The 14521-nt window shown below is 40.4% G+C and overlaps 1 protein-coding gene across 3 annotated transcripts in view; it reads left to right on the top strand.

Annotated features, from left to right (window-relative positions):
* The window catches only part of TTC39A (tetratricopeptide repeat domain 39A), a 45874-nt gene extending 38129 nt beyond the window's left edge, over positions 1 to 7745 (top strand). For all 3 annotated transcript variants that reach the window (XM_032695808.1, XM_032695807.1, XM_032695809.1), the window contains exons 16-18: positions 2034 to 2148; positions 2808 to 2924; positions 5940 to 7745. In XM_032695808.1, coding sequence (XP_032551699.1) covers positions 2034 to 2148; positions 2808 to 2924; positions 5940 to 6060 — 353 coding nt within the window. In that variant the 3' untranslated portion in view covers positions 6061 to 7745. The remainder of the gene's footprint in view (positions 1 to 2033; positions 2149 to 2807; positions 2925 to 5939) is intronic.
* The last annotated feature ends 6776 nt before the right edge of the window (positions 7746 to 14521 follow it).

Below are 14521 nucleotides of genomic sequence, written 5' to 3'. Positions count from 1 at the left end.
CAGCTCCTGTGGGAGTACAACCAGTCTGCACATCTTTTCTCACAAAGATTTCCCTTGCTCAATATTTGATCTTATTACTATTATATACAACCTTCCTGCAAAAGGATCAAGCCCCTGTTGACAAAGGAATATAGGCTAAAACACTGCATTGCAGTCTTTTCTAGGGCCTTGGTCTTCGTGTGCACAGTCTGTTACACAAGATTTGAGAGAGTTGCCTGAAAGCCTGGCTAAAATTATTTATTTTTAATTAATTGCACAAGAGAGCAGGGAAAATATTTTCAGTGAAGGTGACATCTTAGGAAAAGGCCTTTGACCCTTTCACTTTCTTTGTCACCAATTTTGTTACATTATTTCGAGTAAGCGAATTATTTCTGTTCCCTTTTTTTTCTCAGTTGACAAATTGTGGATAAGGCTGGATTTTGCAGGGATCTGTAGCTGATTCATGTTTATAGAACACTGTGAGGACATGTAATCGAAAAGTGGGATATATTTCAAACACACCAACAATTTAAAGTATTGCCTGTTCCAAATATTGAGTTGCTGTTTCCAAGCATTGTGCTTTCCTTGAGCTTTCCTGACAGGATTCAGAGCTAAGCTATTATGTATTCAAGTATTTTCTCTGAGTTACTGTTAAAAGAATCTAGCAGTATAAAAAGATGCATCTGAGGATGTGCTTCTAGCACATTATACCATGTAAGATGTAAAAGCATGGCTGTTAGCAGAAGTAACATCTAGAAATACAGTTATGCATATCAGGTTTGCATCTAGCAGAGGTTCCTAAATGTTTGCTGACCCAGTCCGGGGCAGTCTGTAGGATATAAGTAGAGGAAATACATGCCTGTGGAAGTGTTCTTGGGACAGATGTCCAGAAGAGGAGGCAACTGTTGGTTTGGTGTTTGTTTGGGTTTTTTTTGTAATTCTTATGAAATAATTTTTCCATGTCCTTGAGTCATCTCACTGTGCACATACTCAGTGTGTCAACCTTTGCCCTCTTGCCTGTTTCTTCTAAGTTAGTTTGCTGGATAGTCTTTGGGCATCTTCCCTGGGATTTGTTTGCAGAGGACTGCAGTACCTTTGGTATTTATTTCAAGGAATTATATATATAGGAGCCTTTGTGGGAATTTGCAATTTAAGTCACTCCAACTGTAGGACCAAGGCCTCTAACTCAATACTCCAAAGGGAAGCAGCTGTTTTGTGCAGTCTGTGTCAGCATTTAATCAGCTGGAGTGATAAGTGAAGAACCAGGTAAGGCTTGGAGCAGTGAAAACAGGATGACATTCAATAGCATCAGATGCAGTATCACACATTTTGTAGAAATTCTTTTTAGTTAGGATTTCATGAATTGGAAATGATTAAGCAGGCTGTAGATTTTGCTTGTAAACTTTAAGATTAAGCTGCCTATATGGATTGGCTATGGAAAAGCCAGATGTTTGCTTTGAAATGTGCAGAAATGTTCTGATGAAGGAAGAGTGTTGGTAGTAATGACTTTGAACCAGGCACTCATAATTAGAAGTAAATACTCAGAAGAGGTGTAAAGAAGGTATGGCAGGAAAATGAGGAGATGTGAGGTGCAGGTAGCAAATTTCATATGTTTTTTTTTTTTAGCCAAGCAAAGGTGGAGAATTGTTAAAACACTTGCCTACAAATAGGCCACGTGACTAGAAGTCAAGGAAGAAGAGCTGTACCTACTTAAGGGCAATAAAGGTTGAGAGATTACAAACTGAGCCTCAGTATTTACAAAATGAACACCTTAAATTAGTTTTTGGGTGTCAGAGCAGTGGGGTAGCCTTTCAGTGGGAGTAGGGAAGGAAAGAACAGCCCAACAATTTTTAGACAAAGTTTGATTGATATATGAAAAGGTTGATGTTTGTTTGTCTCTGCATTAAATTAAATTCACCAATTAGTTCCTTCTGCCCTGTGATCCAATAAATGGATTGTGCTCACACTTGCCTTTTTAGAAGTTTCCCTACAGGGTAGGAAAGTCTCTTCTGTTCTAGAGTTTTCTAAAATGTGCCATTTACTCCATCCTGCAGCTACAGAATTACTAGCAGATGACCGGTGTGTGATAAAGCTGTTAAAGGGATTATGCCTCAAGCATTTGGGCAAGATCTCAGAAGCAGAAGAACATTTTAATTACATCTATTTAAAGTAAGTTTTCATACCTGGCATGTAGGAGAGCTCTTGAGTTTCAAGTAAGAGGAGATGCAGCCATGATATGAATAGAAGGGAGAGGACTGCAGTACCTTTGGTATTCATTTCAAGGAATTTCAATTTTAATTCCCAGTCTTTTTAGCCATGTGTTGAAGAATTTCAAATCCACAATTTTTATCAGGGCACTTTCTCCTTTTAGGGGACTATAGATGCATAAACTTTTTAAGATATCACTTACCTTTTTTTTTGCCCCCTTCCTCTTCCCAGTCACGAAGGAGCTGCACCCAAAAAGCCAAGTGCAGTTTGCAGAGACAGGTGGCAGCATGATTACACTTGGAACTCCTGAGCGGCCTCTCTTCTTGTCAGTTCACATGGATACAACTCATAATATTGTCATCTTTTCTAACACTTCCCTGATAATAAAGGCTTTATTTTCTAATCCTGAGATTGTACATATTGTGTAGGACGCTTATGCAAAATACACATTTAATAACCCGGAAGGTATCTTGGGGTAGAGAACATGACAAGTGTCGTAATAGAGATTGATTGCTCCTTCTGATCTTAGCTAATCTCCTGTTTATTCGTGTATGGAGCTGTTAAATGAGGGAAACAACGTATCATTTCAAGGTCTCCAGGCTATTTCTCTTCCAATGCAGTGAGAAGAAGATAAAATATGATCATTATCTAATTCCAAATGCCTTGCTGGAGCTGGCAATACTGTATCTAGACCAGGATAGAAGAGAAGAAGCAATAAAACTTCTGGAAAAAGCAAAGTAAGTGAAAAGCCTGTGTTGATGTCTGATGAGTCAGTTTGGTATTTTACTGGTTAGCAGGAAGCAGAAACATTTCATTAATATCATGGAAACTCATTTCAATTTTTTAGAGGAAGGATGCATGCCTTAGTTTTGGTTTGACTTTGCCAGTGGTAGGTGTTAGGTTTGTTCAGTCTGGGTCTTAAACATCAATTCTGAGAAGAGCAAAAAAAAAATTAAATATGTTAATTGGAATGTCAGAGGCTTCCATAAGAAATAATCCATGTGTAACAAAATGTAATAATCTTAATATTGACTTATTCATAAAAGATGTATAAAATGAAATCAAAGCTCTGTGTTATGGCTAAAATAGCATTACTTTAATTAATGGCTAGCAGGGCCTGTTCCCTCATGAAATACACTTAAGATAATGCTTCAGGTTGCATTTAGTATCTTTGTATTGTTTCATCTACATCTGAAAAGCAACTAAACCATCTGCTTTTGCTATTTTGTGTGACTGATTTTTCTAGCTAAGTAGGTTTATCAGGAAGTTGGACTTGATCATGTGTGTTCTTTATTATAAAATTAACAAAATACAGGGTTTGCCTCTGTCTGAACCTTTACTTCTATGCTGAGCCAAAATTTTGGCAGTGGTGGGGAGAGAGGGAATCCAACCCAAACAACACTCGCCCTCTTCAAGCAGCAGCAGGGGTAGTTCACCTCTCTGGATCCTGAATGAGACCAGATGTCTACACCTTCCCAGTGCAGAGAGTCGCTGCCACAGGTGTGAGCAGCTACAAAACTGGTGTCTGCCCCCAGTTCCAGAGAGGTCAGATAAAGTTTTTATGTTTTGATTTTTTTTTTTTTTTTTGTCCAAATCAGTCCTCTCTGCAAGACAGAGTGGTGAATCAGCCTACCAAAGATTATGCCAAAAGCCTGTCAGCACAAAAATTAAAATATTAATTTTAATTCTTGTGCTTGTAAACTCATGGAAGATATTAAGAGCAGCGAAAATTGCATTAGCAAAGTGCAATGGAAAGTGTTTCAGTTGGCTTCACATTCCTCTAAACATGCCTCTCCTGTCCTAATTTCCTTTGTTCGAATCTCTAGTAAAAAGAGATCTAGAAAATAATGATTCGGAGCTGCTTGTTCCAGCTGGAACTTCTGTCTGTTGCTGCTCGGCCACTGCACCTTTCCCTGACAGCTCTGAGTGTCCCAGATCCCCTCAAGGGAAGGTGTCTGGCTTAAAGGGGAGCACCAGCAGACTGCAGCTCTGAAAAATTTGTTGTTGCCCAGTGTATGAAAGCTGATACTCAGACTTGCTGGGCCCAAAGAACTCGTGGAGGCTGTAATGATATAAAAACCCCCACAGAAACAACGATCCACCACAAACACCCCCCCCCCCCCCCGGTATTTCAGTCAGTCCTAAAAAAAGGTGCAGTCCTTACATTTCCACCTGTGGCATTAAAATGCTTTGATTTATAAGCTTTCAGCTACAAACTGAATGTCTTGGCAGCCTCGAGGGGGAGAAGCGCGTTGGCCGCGGTGGGTTTCGGGAGTGTAGAATTATGTTTGCAGTTGGCAGGAGAGCCAGGCGAGCACTTGGCTGGTGCATGACGCTTGATTTGCTTGACCTAAATCCACATACTGCTGCTGGCTGGAATTTTCAACTCTGGGAGAAAGAGTGGAACGAGATGATAAACAGTTTTGGCTTGGTCATGCATGGAAGTGTTTCTATTTGTTTGGCTGTGAGCTACAAACAAGAATATCAGCGTGCTGACGAGAAGTACTAACTCTGCATGACAAAATCTACTTAATTTAAGGGAAAAAAAAATCTCCAAAGGGTTTTAGATCAGCACACAGCAGAACCCAGTCACCTCCTTTTCTCAGTCAGCCTCTTGGGTGTTGCATACATAAAATTATAAGCTGGTGTAGCATGGGCGTGGAATTCCTTGTTTTCAGCAAGAAACTGCCATAGTGACAGATACCATGCTTGGCTGGAATTATGAATTTTGAACTGAAATGCTTTTAAGGTATACAGAGCTTAATACTTAATGTTATGTTTCTGTAAAGATGACAAATATCTTCTAAAAGAAAATTAGCATGGTCTAATCCCTCTTTGGTATCTGGATTCTGTATCCATCCTGCAGGAGCTGACATGTTAATTCCTATTAAGTAGGATCTGCACTTTCTATGTGGTCCTGGGGCAATTTTTCTTTTTTTATATAAGCTTTTCCATGATAATACAGATTCTTTGAATGTTCCAGTAACTCTTTTAGAGCATGACAGAGCTACTGGAGACTATAGACAGGTGACAGTGCCGAGCCAAGTCAGCCACTGGATGTGTGTGGTGGAAGTCCTGCCAGTTTTTCCTTGGGCCTGGTGTATTGCTCCTCAAAAGCTGATACAGAGCCTCATGTGTGCCCACTTTCTCTTTCCAAACTTCTGGGGCAGCAAATTGTCTGGCTTTACTTCCAACACACAGTGCACATCATTGGCAACCATAGGATGGAGGTGGAGTGTTTCCCTCTTCTGGTTCAGGACAGCTTCTCTTTCTCTCTTTCTTTTTTCTCTTCCCTGCCCCCCCTTTACTTTCTTGAAATGGCCCTGATGAATTGAGTCTGCTTTATTAAAATTATTTTTAAAAAATGCTGAAAATATTTGTATTCAAATCTGTCAGTTATATTTTGAGGAGGGAGGAAATCTAATTTCTTAAAGTAAACTAAGTGGGTGCTACAGATAATTAATATGGACTCAATATTTTGATTGAGTGGACCAGATTCAATTTCTTATTAAGCTATATTTTTCTGGTAATTGCCAGACAGTGGCACTACAAATAAAGAACAAAGAACTGCATTGTTTGGCCAGGAACACATGCCTTGTATTTTAGAGTAGGCAGCAAAGGAGCTTGTGAAGAAAGGCTTTTTTGCTGTATATAGTTATTTTGCTTAAAACAGTAATACAAAGATAACTTGAAAATGTTTTAAATATATATATATATATATATTCATCACAGTGGATCTGCTTTTGTTTTAGACAAAACTACAAGAATTACTCCATGGAAACAAGGACACATTTCAGGATTCAAGCTGCCCTGCACCAAGCCAAATCCGCCCCAGAAAATGGAATGCACTCTGGAGCCTCAGCAGTGTCGTAACTTTTTCTTCTTTGATGTCCTGTTTGTTGCAAACTTTGGTGCAGAAAATTACTGACACTTTAGAGTTATTTTTCCTTCTCTTTCAAGTCAGTGAAAAGCCAAATAACTTAAAATTTTAAAGGTGATGCATAAAACGTTAATCTCGTGTAACAACATGGCAAAAAACCTCTCAAACCAACCATATAACCCTGAAAAATATTGTTTTTCCAGCAGTGGCTTTTTGAATATTTACATCTGTGTCATTCAGTTTTCAATCGTGTGCCTTTTTCTTGCGTTCGCAACGTTATGTTGTAGCTTTGCTTAGTGAGAGAGGGGAACAACTGAAAAAAAAACCCCAAACAACAAAACTTCAGGTTTCATGGATTTAATCTCATATAGCTCTAAATGTTTGTTTGGATCCATACTGCCAGCAGTTGAGAAGGAAACATCGCTTTTTCCCAGCACCTGCGTTGTTGGAATGGTGTGAGAAAATCTCGGTGCACATGGAACACATCGGGGAGGAGCTCTGGATCCTGGGCATTTCTAGTTGTGCATGGGAAGTTCCCCTTTACCAGTCACATTTTGCTTCTTTAAAAAACTTGCTGGTGAAAAGAATGGTCTCCCTTATGCTGGTACCTTGACTTTAATTTGGTTTTTCCTGTCAAGTCCGCTGCTTGTAGCGGCTGAATAATTTACTGAGGATTGTGGGGGGGGAAAGGTGATGACAGTATAAAACTGCATCACTTCTTCCTTGACCACGCAGAGTTCTTAGAAAATGTTTTTGCCACAATGAACATGATCTGAAGTTTATATAAAATTTAAAGCACAAGTCCTTGAAGGTCATTTAAGAAACAGCAATATTGCTCTGGCTGCACAGCGATACAGGGGTTCCTGTGACACTCCGTTCCTTAAGATGAGTGTCCTTAGGGCTGCCCAACTGGAGATGTCCATGTTGAAAGAGGCTGATGCTTCCTGTGTGAAGAAGCTGGGGCTGGAGCAGGTTCCCTTGGTACAAAGGAGCCCTTTGTCTTTTTGCTCTTTATTCATCTTTTGGGAGATTTTCCACGTAACTGGCTTTGGGAGTAGAGCAATGAGCTGGGTCTGCTTTCCGATGCTGGCTGCCATGGAACCGCTGCAAAACTGGTGAAGTCAGTTGTAACACAGCTTTGACTCATATTTATTGTTCTCCAAGCTAGTTCCATGTTTGTAAGCATATGGGTTTTTGGGGCACACTTCTACCTCCCTTTTGAAAGAGCTTCTTCCCCATGACCCATTCTGATGGGTGGAGATGGGAGGTCTTCTGACAGCCCTTTTTCTCCAATGGAGATGTTTGCCAGGAAGATTCATATCTATGTACCTCACAGTGAATGTCCTTTCTAAAGTGATTGTTCCCAGCAGAAGAGAAAATTGACAGTTTATAGCTCTGCTGTTACCTCCTCTAAGAAAATTACATTGTTTTATAATTGCAAAATAATATGCAAGGAGACAGAACCACCTGTTCCTCAACAAGGAGAACTTGCATTGTCTTAAAAACAGACACCCTTTATAAAAGCCTTTCCAAGTCAAAATCATAGGTGAAGAATGTGTTTTATAAAGTGACTTTCTCAGATAAATTCAGTTCAGATAAATTTCTCAATTCAGATAAAATTCAGTATAAACAGTTACGCTATTTACGTGCAGCACATCAAAACTTCAGTGTAAAAACTCAGTCATTCTTTGTATAGAATAAAAAAGTTTCTTGTTCTATTATTGCATATAACGCCTCTTTTCCTAGTTGTGTCCTTTTCAAATATTTTGGCAGCCTTAGCATCTTCTAAGCAAGTAATAATGCCATGTGAAAATTAGCATAAATTGTACTTTGCACAAAGTGAACAATCCTTCTGAGTGTAGATTCATTTCTCAAGGCCACTGAAACCTCTTTGAAATTTCACCCACCACAGAGTTTCCCCTGATCTTAGATATACGGCACAAAGGACATACTATGCAATACACAGCTGGCTTCCCCAATGCTTTGCAGCAATGAAAATCCCAAGATTTTCCTAAGGTTTTCATAGCCTTCAGAAGATTTTCATAGTCAGCTTTGGTTGAACACCAGCACCAGTGACATTGGGGACCTGATCTGCAGCTTCAGCTGAGGACTTCGTAGTTCACTGTGATCTTTCACTCTTTTTGGCTCCCAAGCAAGAGGAAATAATCACCTTCCTGATGCAACAAGGATTTATGGACTAATTCACTAAAGGAAAATAGCACCTTGCTTGCTAGAGGATGAGTGGAAGGTCTGGTACATTGCCACTGTGTAAGTTTTTCAGTGTGTTACATTTTGAATTGCCCACCATGACTTTGCTCATCAGTTCACTTCATCTGATGCTCCTCCCTGGCGGGGATCAAAAACTCTGTGGTGTCAGTGTGGGCTGGAAGGTCAATGCTGGGATTGTTTTTCCACTGCTCCTCCTGAGGCTACTGCATTCTGCCTGGAGCAGCTCTCCAGAACAGGGAATTGCTTCATCAGCCTGGAGTCCTGAGTGCAGTGAATTAGGGAAAGCACAATTGGTGTGAGTTCTCAAACAGCCTCAGAGTTCAGTGTGTTCATTTTAAAAAATAGCAGATATTCTAATGGAATCACAAATCAGAGACTGGAGCACAGCCTAAGATTCAGGAAATGGAAGCAGTACTGCAGGAGCACTTAATTGCAGAAGGAACACTCACTACCTTCTGCTTTCAAATGTTGAACTGAGTGATACTTGAGAAACCTCACTGTGTACCAGGCTTTAGCCAACAATTGCCACAATCAGCTCTTCCTGGTCCTCAGCAAAGCCAGAGATGTTACCCAAAGACAAAAATTACTAAATCATATGCCAGAAGAGAGCTCTCTGGACTTGGTAGGACCTTTATCATAAAACCTACAAACTATATTTCTTTTTCTGTGTATTTTTTTTTATTAACACTGGTAAGTAGTTTCCTACCAGTGACCGAGGAGGGGCAGAAATTCATACTCCTGGATGTCTGCAGCAGTGGCCATGTGAGATATTGCTGTCACCTGAAAGTGGTGCTGGGCAGGAAGGGAAAAGCAATGAAATGAGCATCACTTTTATCATTAGATGTGTTATGTGGAATCCCTGTATGTAGGGTCTCTCCTTAAACTGAGGGGGGAGATGAGCTGAAAAGCCAGCAGCTCCTCTGATGAGGTGCATCTGCATCAACTCCCAGCTCCTGGAAATAACAGGAGATGAGATATAACCTGTTGGATCAAGAAGGGTGGGCTGAAGCTGAACCTGGTCACAGGTTTTCTCGATGATTAGAAGAGATTTTGATGAAGTCACAAACATGATACAACCACTCTTATCTTGAAACACCCACTTATGATTGCTCAACTAAACCAGTGGCATAGGAGCCTGCTTTGATTACTGATATGCAGTTCTGTTGTGAACTACAATTAGCACATGCTGTCATGGATGGTTAGTTTAAAGATTGTCCCCTCTTAACTGTGCCTGGCCTCAGGTTGTTTACACATTCAAAACTTGGCTTAGGAAGCTGCATTTTATAAAATATAGCAGCATAGAACAGGATAATATCAAGCATATCCTCCCATTTCACACTGGTTTTGGAATTAAATTCTATACTGAGTGCCTTGGTATTTTTAGTTATCTGCAGCCTAGGTCCAAGACTACTAAAAGCTCATGGGCTGACAGCTGTGACAGCTTGTGTGCCTCTGGCTGAACAGAAGGATCAAGCAATGCTCTTCTGTAGGAGACAAGGCTTTCCTAGAGGTCAGCCCCGGAATGCAAAAAGCACTGCCATGGCTTTAAATACAACACTCAGACTCCAAGAAATGCAAGATGCATTTCTTTGCCTTCTTAAGCATAAAAACATGGCAGCAAAGCAAATGTGTATGAAATGACCAAAGCAACACATTCAACTCAGTTCGCCCTCTGGGAGGAAGAGGAGAAGATAAAGAGGTGAGTCATGTTGTTTACTGCTGTACAGGAAAGTGGTTAATGGTTGGCAACGTCACTGATGAACGAGATTGGGAAACCTGAACAGACTAAAAATGAAGTTGCTTCTTTTCTCATTATGTTCTGCAGATACATTTTGGGGGTAGATTATGTGCAAAGCGTGTACCTGCAAGTGTTTTAATTGAATGATTTGTCATCTTAAAGTATCTTAAAGATGCTATCTAGGTTTGCTTCAGGTGTTAAAAAAAAAGTCACAAATACTTTCATTTAAAAACATGCCCAGTCAATCCCTGTCTCCAAGATTTATGAACAGCACAGAGCTAATAAATACCTGCATTGCACTGTGGTAAAGTTCTGCATGGTGTTTGCTCAAATTCAACCATGCCTCTGTAGGACTGGGCTCCATTATTTTCCGGGGTTTTTAAATCTCTAGACCTACTTACCTTCATTGCTGGCTAAATGTTTATTTAGAATTATGCACTGCAGTGAAGCCTACCTGCTTTCTCTCTCCTTGACTATTTTACAGAAAGAATACAAAACAGAGCAGTCATAACCCCCTGTGTGTTCTTTATGGGCTGATTCAACTGAAAAAAAAAGAGAGAAAAAAGTTTAACAAGTACAGCAACAGCAGCTTCAGGTCTGTGGCCTAAAAGTACCATAGTGATGTGGTGAGAAAGAGAAGATAAGTAGAGGTTGCAATATTCTGGGCAGTTTTCCTCTCACTTCCTTTTATCCTGCAGCACACAGGGTGTGAAGCAGGTAAGGAACAACTTCCTTAGTGCAGGAGCTCTACAGGCTGCTTGTCTGCAGTACTGGAGCCCTGGGGGCCGGTCTCGGTGTCCACAATGTCACAGGTGCAGTTCTACAATGAGCTGGTGCTTGTGAACATGGTGCTTTTCCTGGGGTTTTGGTGAAGGTGCTGGTGTGAGGTGCCTGAAGCTGCCTCTGCTCCTGTATCTCTGACGATCAGTGGAGCTCAGTAAATCACTGTGGGGAGGTGAAGCAACTCTGGAGGGTCACAGAACGTAGGGATCATGTTCAATGTCATCTTCATCTGCTGTCATCGCTCCCAAGGTTGCACAGCCTCTGTTGGGCAGCTGCAGAGGTTATTTTTAGAAGCAAACATCAGGGCCAGTTAGCGTTTTGGTATTTCAGTCATAGCATGATACAATACCAGGTTGGAAGGGACCTCAGGGTCCAACCTTTCTTGCCAAAAGCCCAGTCCAGGCAAGGTGGCCCAGCACCCGGTCCAGCTGAATCTTAAAAGTGTCTCTGGGGAGATTATTCCAATGGTTTGATTGTTACTGTGAAAAATTTGCTTTGGCTTTTGTTCTTATGGCTTGTGCATACCTGGGTCGTGGGTTAGGTTTCCATTCTCTGATGCTGGGCTCATCACTGGTGCAAATACTTCTTGGTATTTCTAAGGAACAGCAGGAATTCCATGCGTGGTGCCTTTGCTAAAGGTCTATCAATGTCTGATCTGTCACAAACACACAGAAAGCATATATAGATATACACAAAACATCTCTGTATGCATACTCACAGTGGTAGCAGGCTCTGTAGCCAAAGCTTTTTGAAAAGTTTGTCTGTCATTGTGCAGTGAGAACCCAGCCAAAGTGCATCTGGGGACTAAAAGTGGGGCCAGGAAAAGTGCTCAGTGTGGGCAGCCAGTGATGTGTGTGGTGAATGGAACATTCACTGTTGTGAGCAGAGGTGTTGAAATGCCTTATTTGAAATAAAGACAAATGTTTTGGAGGGGTTGGTGCTGCAAAGAACAGGTTTATGAAGTTACTGCTGCTTGTTTTCCAACTGAGAGGACAGGGGAGGGCTGGGGGCTCTTTGTGTGTAGTTGGTGTGGCTGGGCCCCTCTTGCTGAGTAAGCACATACCTCTGTGCTGCTGGGAACACAGACAGCCTTTTGCACAAAGAATTTTTTTCATTATAGACTCCTCTCTGCAGCTTTTCTTAGCAAAGTATCAGTGCAGAGTGGATGCTGTAATAAATCAGTTGCTAGCATGAAAATGTAGTTATTTCTTTTGCTTCAATCAAAAAGATGCTTTTGCAGAGTGTGTTTAAACTGTTCTTTTATCACAAGGCATTAACTTTGCATTTCATACCAAGGCTTCCAAAGCCCTGAACTGTTATCCCAGAACAGGTTTAAATGCGAGATAATCTGCAAAGGATGGTTAGCATAAATTATATTCTTCAAAGTTAAGTGCTATATAAAAGCAGAAGTTAATCCTTGAAACTAATTTTTATCCTGGGTATTAAGTCAAGAAGGTTTCTTCTGAACAGATCTTATTCATGTGTTTTATAGGTTGTCAGCTAGAATGTATGCTTTTAATAAAATGTGGTGTCTCTAACAAACTGTGTCTATATCAGCTGGCATCCACTTTGTTTCTGAGTCCATTTTAATCCAGGATTTAACTGCTGAGAGGCCCTGTACATTTGGTTTCAGCCATGTTGTTACTTATTTTACTGACAGTCTAACTCAAAAGAATCTTCATCTTTACCACAATTGCACAAGGACAGGAAATGTCAAAGCCCTGAAACTGTGGCAACTGAAGTAAGTTCAGGTATTTCCTAATCCCTTATCCCAGAAATGTACCCTCCTGCCACTGCAAAAGGACACTGTCAGCCTTCCAAACACGGAATTGCTTTCAGCCCTGGGGAACTGCAGGACTGTAGGAACTTTTAAACCCTTTTATGGCTCAAGCCCTTCTACACCACCAGCTCCTCACAAAGAAATTCTCTGGGCTGGCTTTTTTTGTTTATGTATTTTATGATTCTCTCCCAGATTTACATCATAAACTGCCAACAGGTAATGAGGATTATCATCCTTAGATGCAAAATGATTAAAGTAGTAATTCCTGTAGCATGCAAGAGGCATCTACAAACTCAGGTAGTTGCACACAGTAGCTGTAAGAGGGGTTTTTGTTTTGTTGGTTTTTTCCTTCAAATCACTTTGCAGGCATTTTCCTATGGGCCTGCCCACCCCAAAACATACAGCCCTGGCATAAGAAGGGCTATGGGTGAAGAGGTTCAGGTGAGTCAGAGCCAGCCCTTCCCAGCAGGCTCTGGTTGGGAAACAGCTGTGCTGTAAATGGACTTAATGTGTTTGAAGTGTGACTAATTTATTAGACTACTCTGACACAAGAGGTAAATCATCTTATAGATGGTAGAATTAAGACACAGTTCTGGTTCCACAACTGTAGCTAAAATTAAGGTTATACATTGCTTTGCATTAAGTTCAAATCAGTCCTTTGAATTAGAAATCATCCAGAACAGCAACTGCACCTAAAAACTTGAAAAATCATTTGATTTATTTGTTATATTTACATATTTGTCTTTAAGGTAAAATTTAAACTTTTTGGAATGTTTTTGTGTAATCTGCTCTAGGTTTAGCCCTTCACACCTTTTTGCTATTTAACAAGTATTTTAATGAAAGGAATTTCTTCCCTTAGCCCAGTAAGTGTATCAGTGTTAAAAGTTCAGCTGTACAGAGTGCCTAGGAAAGCATTCAGCTCAGTAATCCATCACTTCCTTTCTTTTAAATCTTTCTTAATCAAGTCTTGTAATAAATAAAGACTAATACCACCATGACAACACTGTTTTTTTCAAATTGTTCATTTGCCAGTTTTAACAAGATAAAGAAATGAATACTTAATGTGGACATTGTTATACCAAAAAAAAAAAAAAAAAGAACCCAACCCCTGAAACAAACAGACAAAAAAGGAGGACACAAAGGAACACACATGGAATGATGAAAAGGAACAATGATATTGCACAACTTCAGGTCTCTCTTCCCAGATTTTGATCCATGTAATTAAGTATGTATGAATTCAGCAAAACATTGTGTCCAGATAAATAGATAAATGTGTGGCCATTTGAGTGAATCTAGAACTGCAGAGTGTTTTCAGTTCCTTCTGGAGTTCTTCTCTAAGGGAGCAGGGTGCTGTCAGCTGCAGGAATAACAAACAAACATGTTGACTCCATTTTGCTGACCAGTTATCTGTAACCTGCACAATTCTCCTACACTGTAAATGCAGTAAGTCCACAGAGGACTTGGGTTGTTAAACACAACTTTTTGTATCAAGTACTCAAACTGTAGCTGAAACACAATCAAGAACATCCCCCAATTTGCTGTGGTTAACTTGAGATTGCATTTCACAAGACCAGGGCTTCTCACTGTATCAGGGTGGCACTGAATGTATAAAGGTCACAGTAGGTACATCAAGGGGGGGGAGAAAAAAGGAAAAAATCATGCTAAGTGGAAAAAGGTCTTTACAGCTACAATCTTTGCCAGAGCCTCTCTTAACAAGCACATACTGTTTGCTACAGGAATCAGCTAATTGTGTCATTCTGTCTATAGCAGGACTGTTTGCCCCCTCCACTGCTACTCTTGACAGTCTGGGTTTATATAAACTTTGCATTTATGTGCAGAACAAAGTCTAATTCTCTCCTCTGTGAGTTCATTCCTGTTTGGTGGACTGATGTGTCAGCCAGCAGGGCTCAACAGATACATTTAA

The sequence above is a fragment of the Chiroxiphia lanceolata genome, chromosome 9 (genome assembly GCF_009829145.1).
Source record: "Chiroxiphia lanceolata isolate bChiLan1 chromosome 9, bChiLan1.pri, whole genome shotgun sequence".
In the NCBI taxonomy this organism is placed as follows: Eukaryota; Metazoa; Chordata; class Aves; order Passeriformes; family Pipridae; genus Chiroxiphia; species Chiroxiphia lanceolata.
The sequence above is the reverse complement of the archived record's forward strand: the minus strand, read 5'-3'. Positions and strand labels throughout refer to the sequence as shown.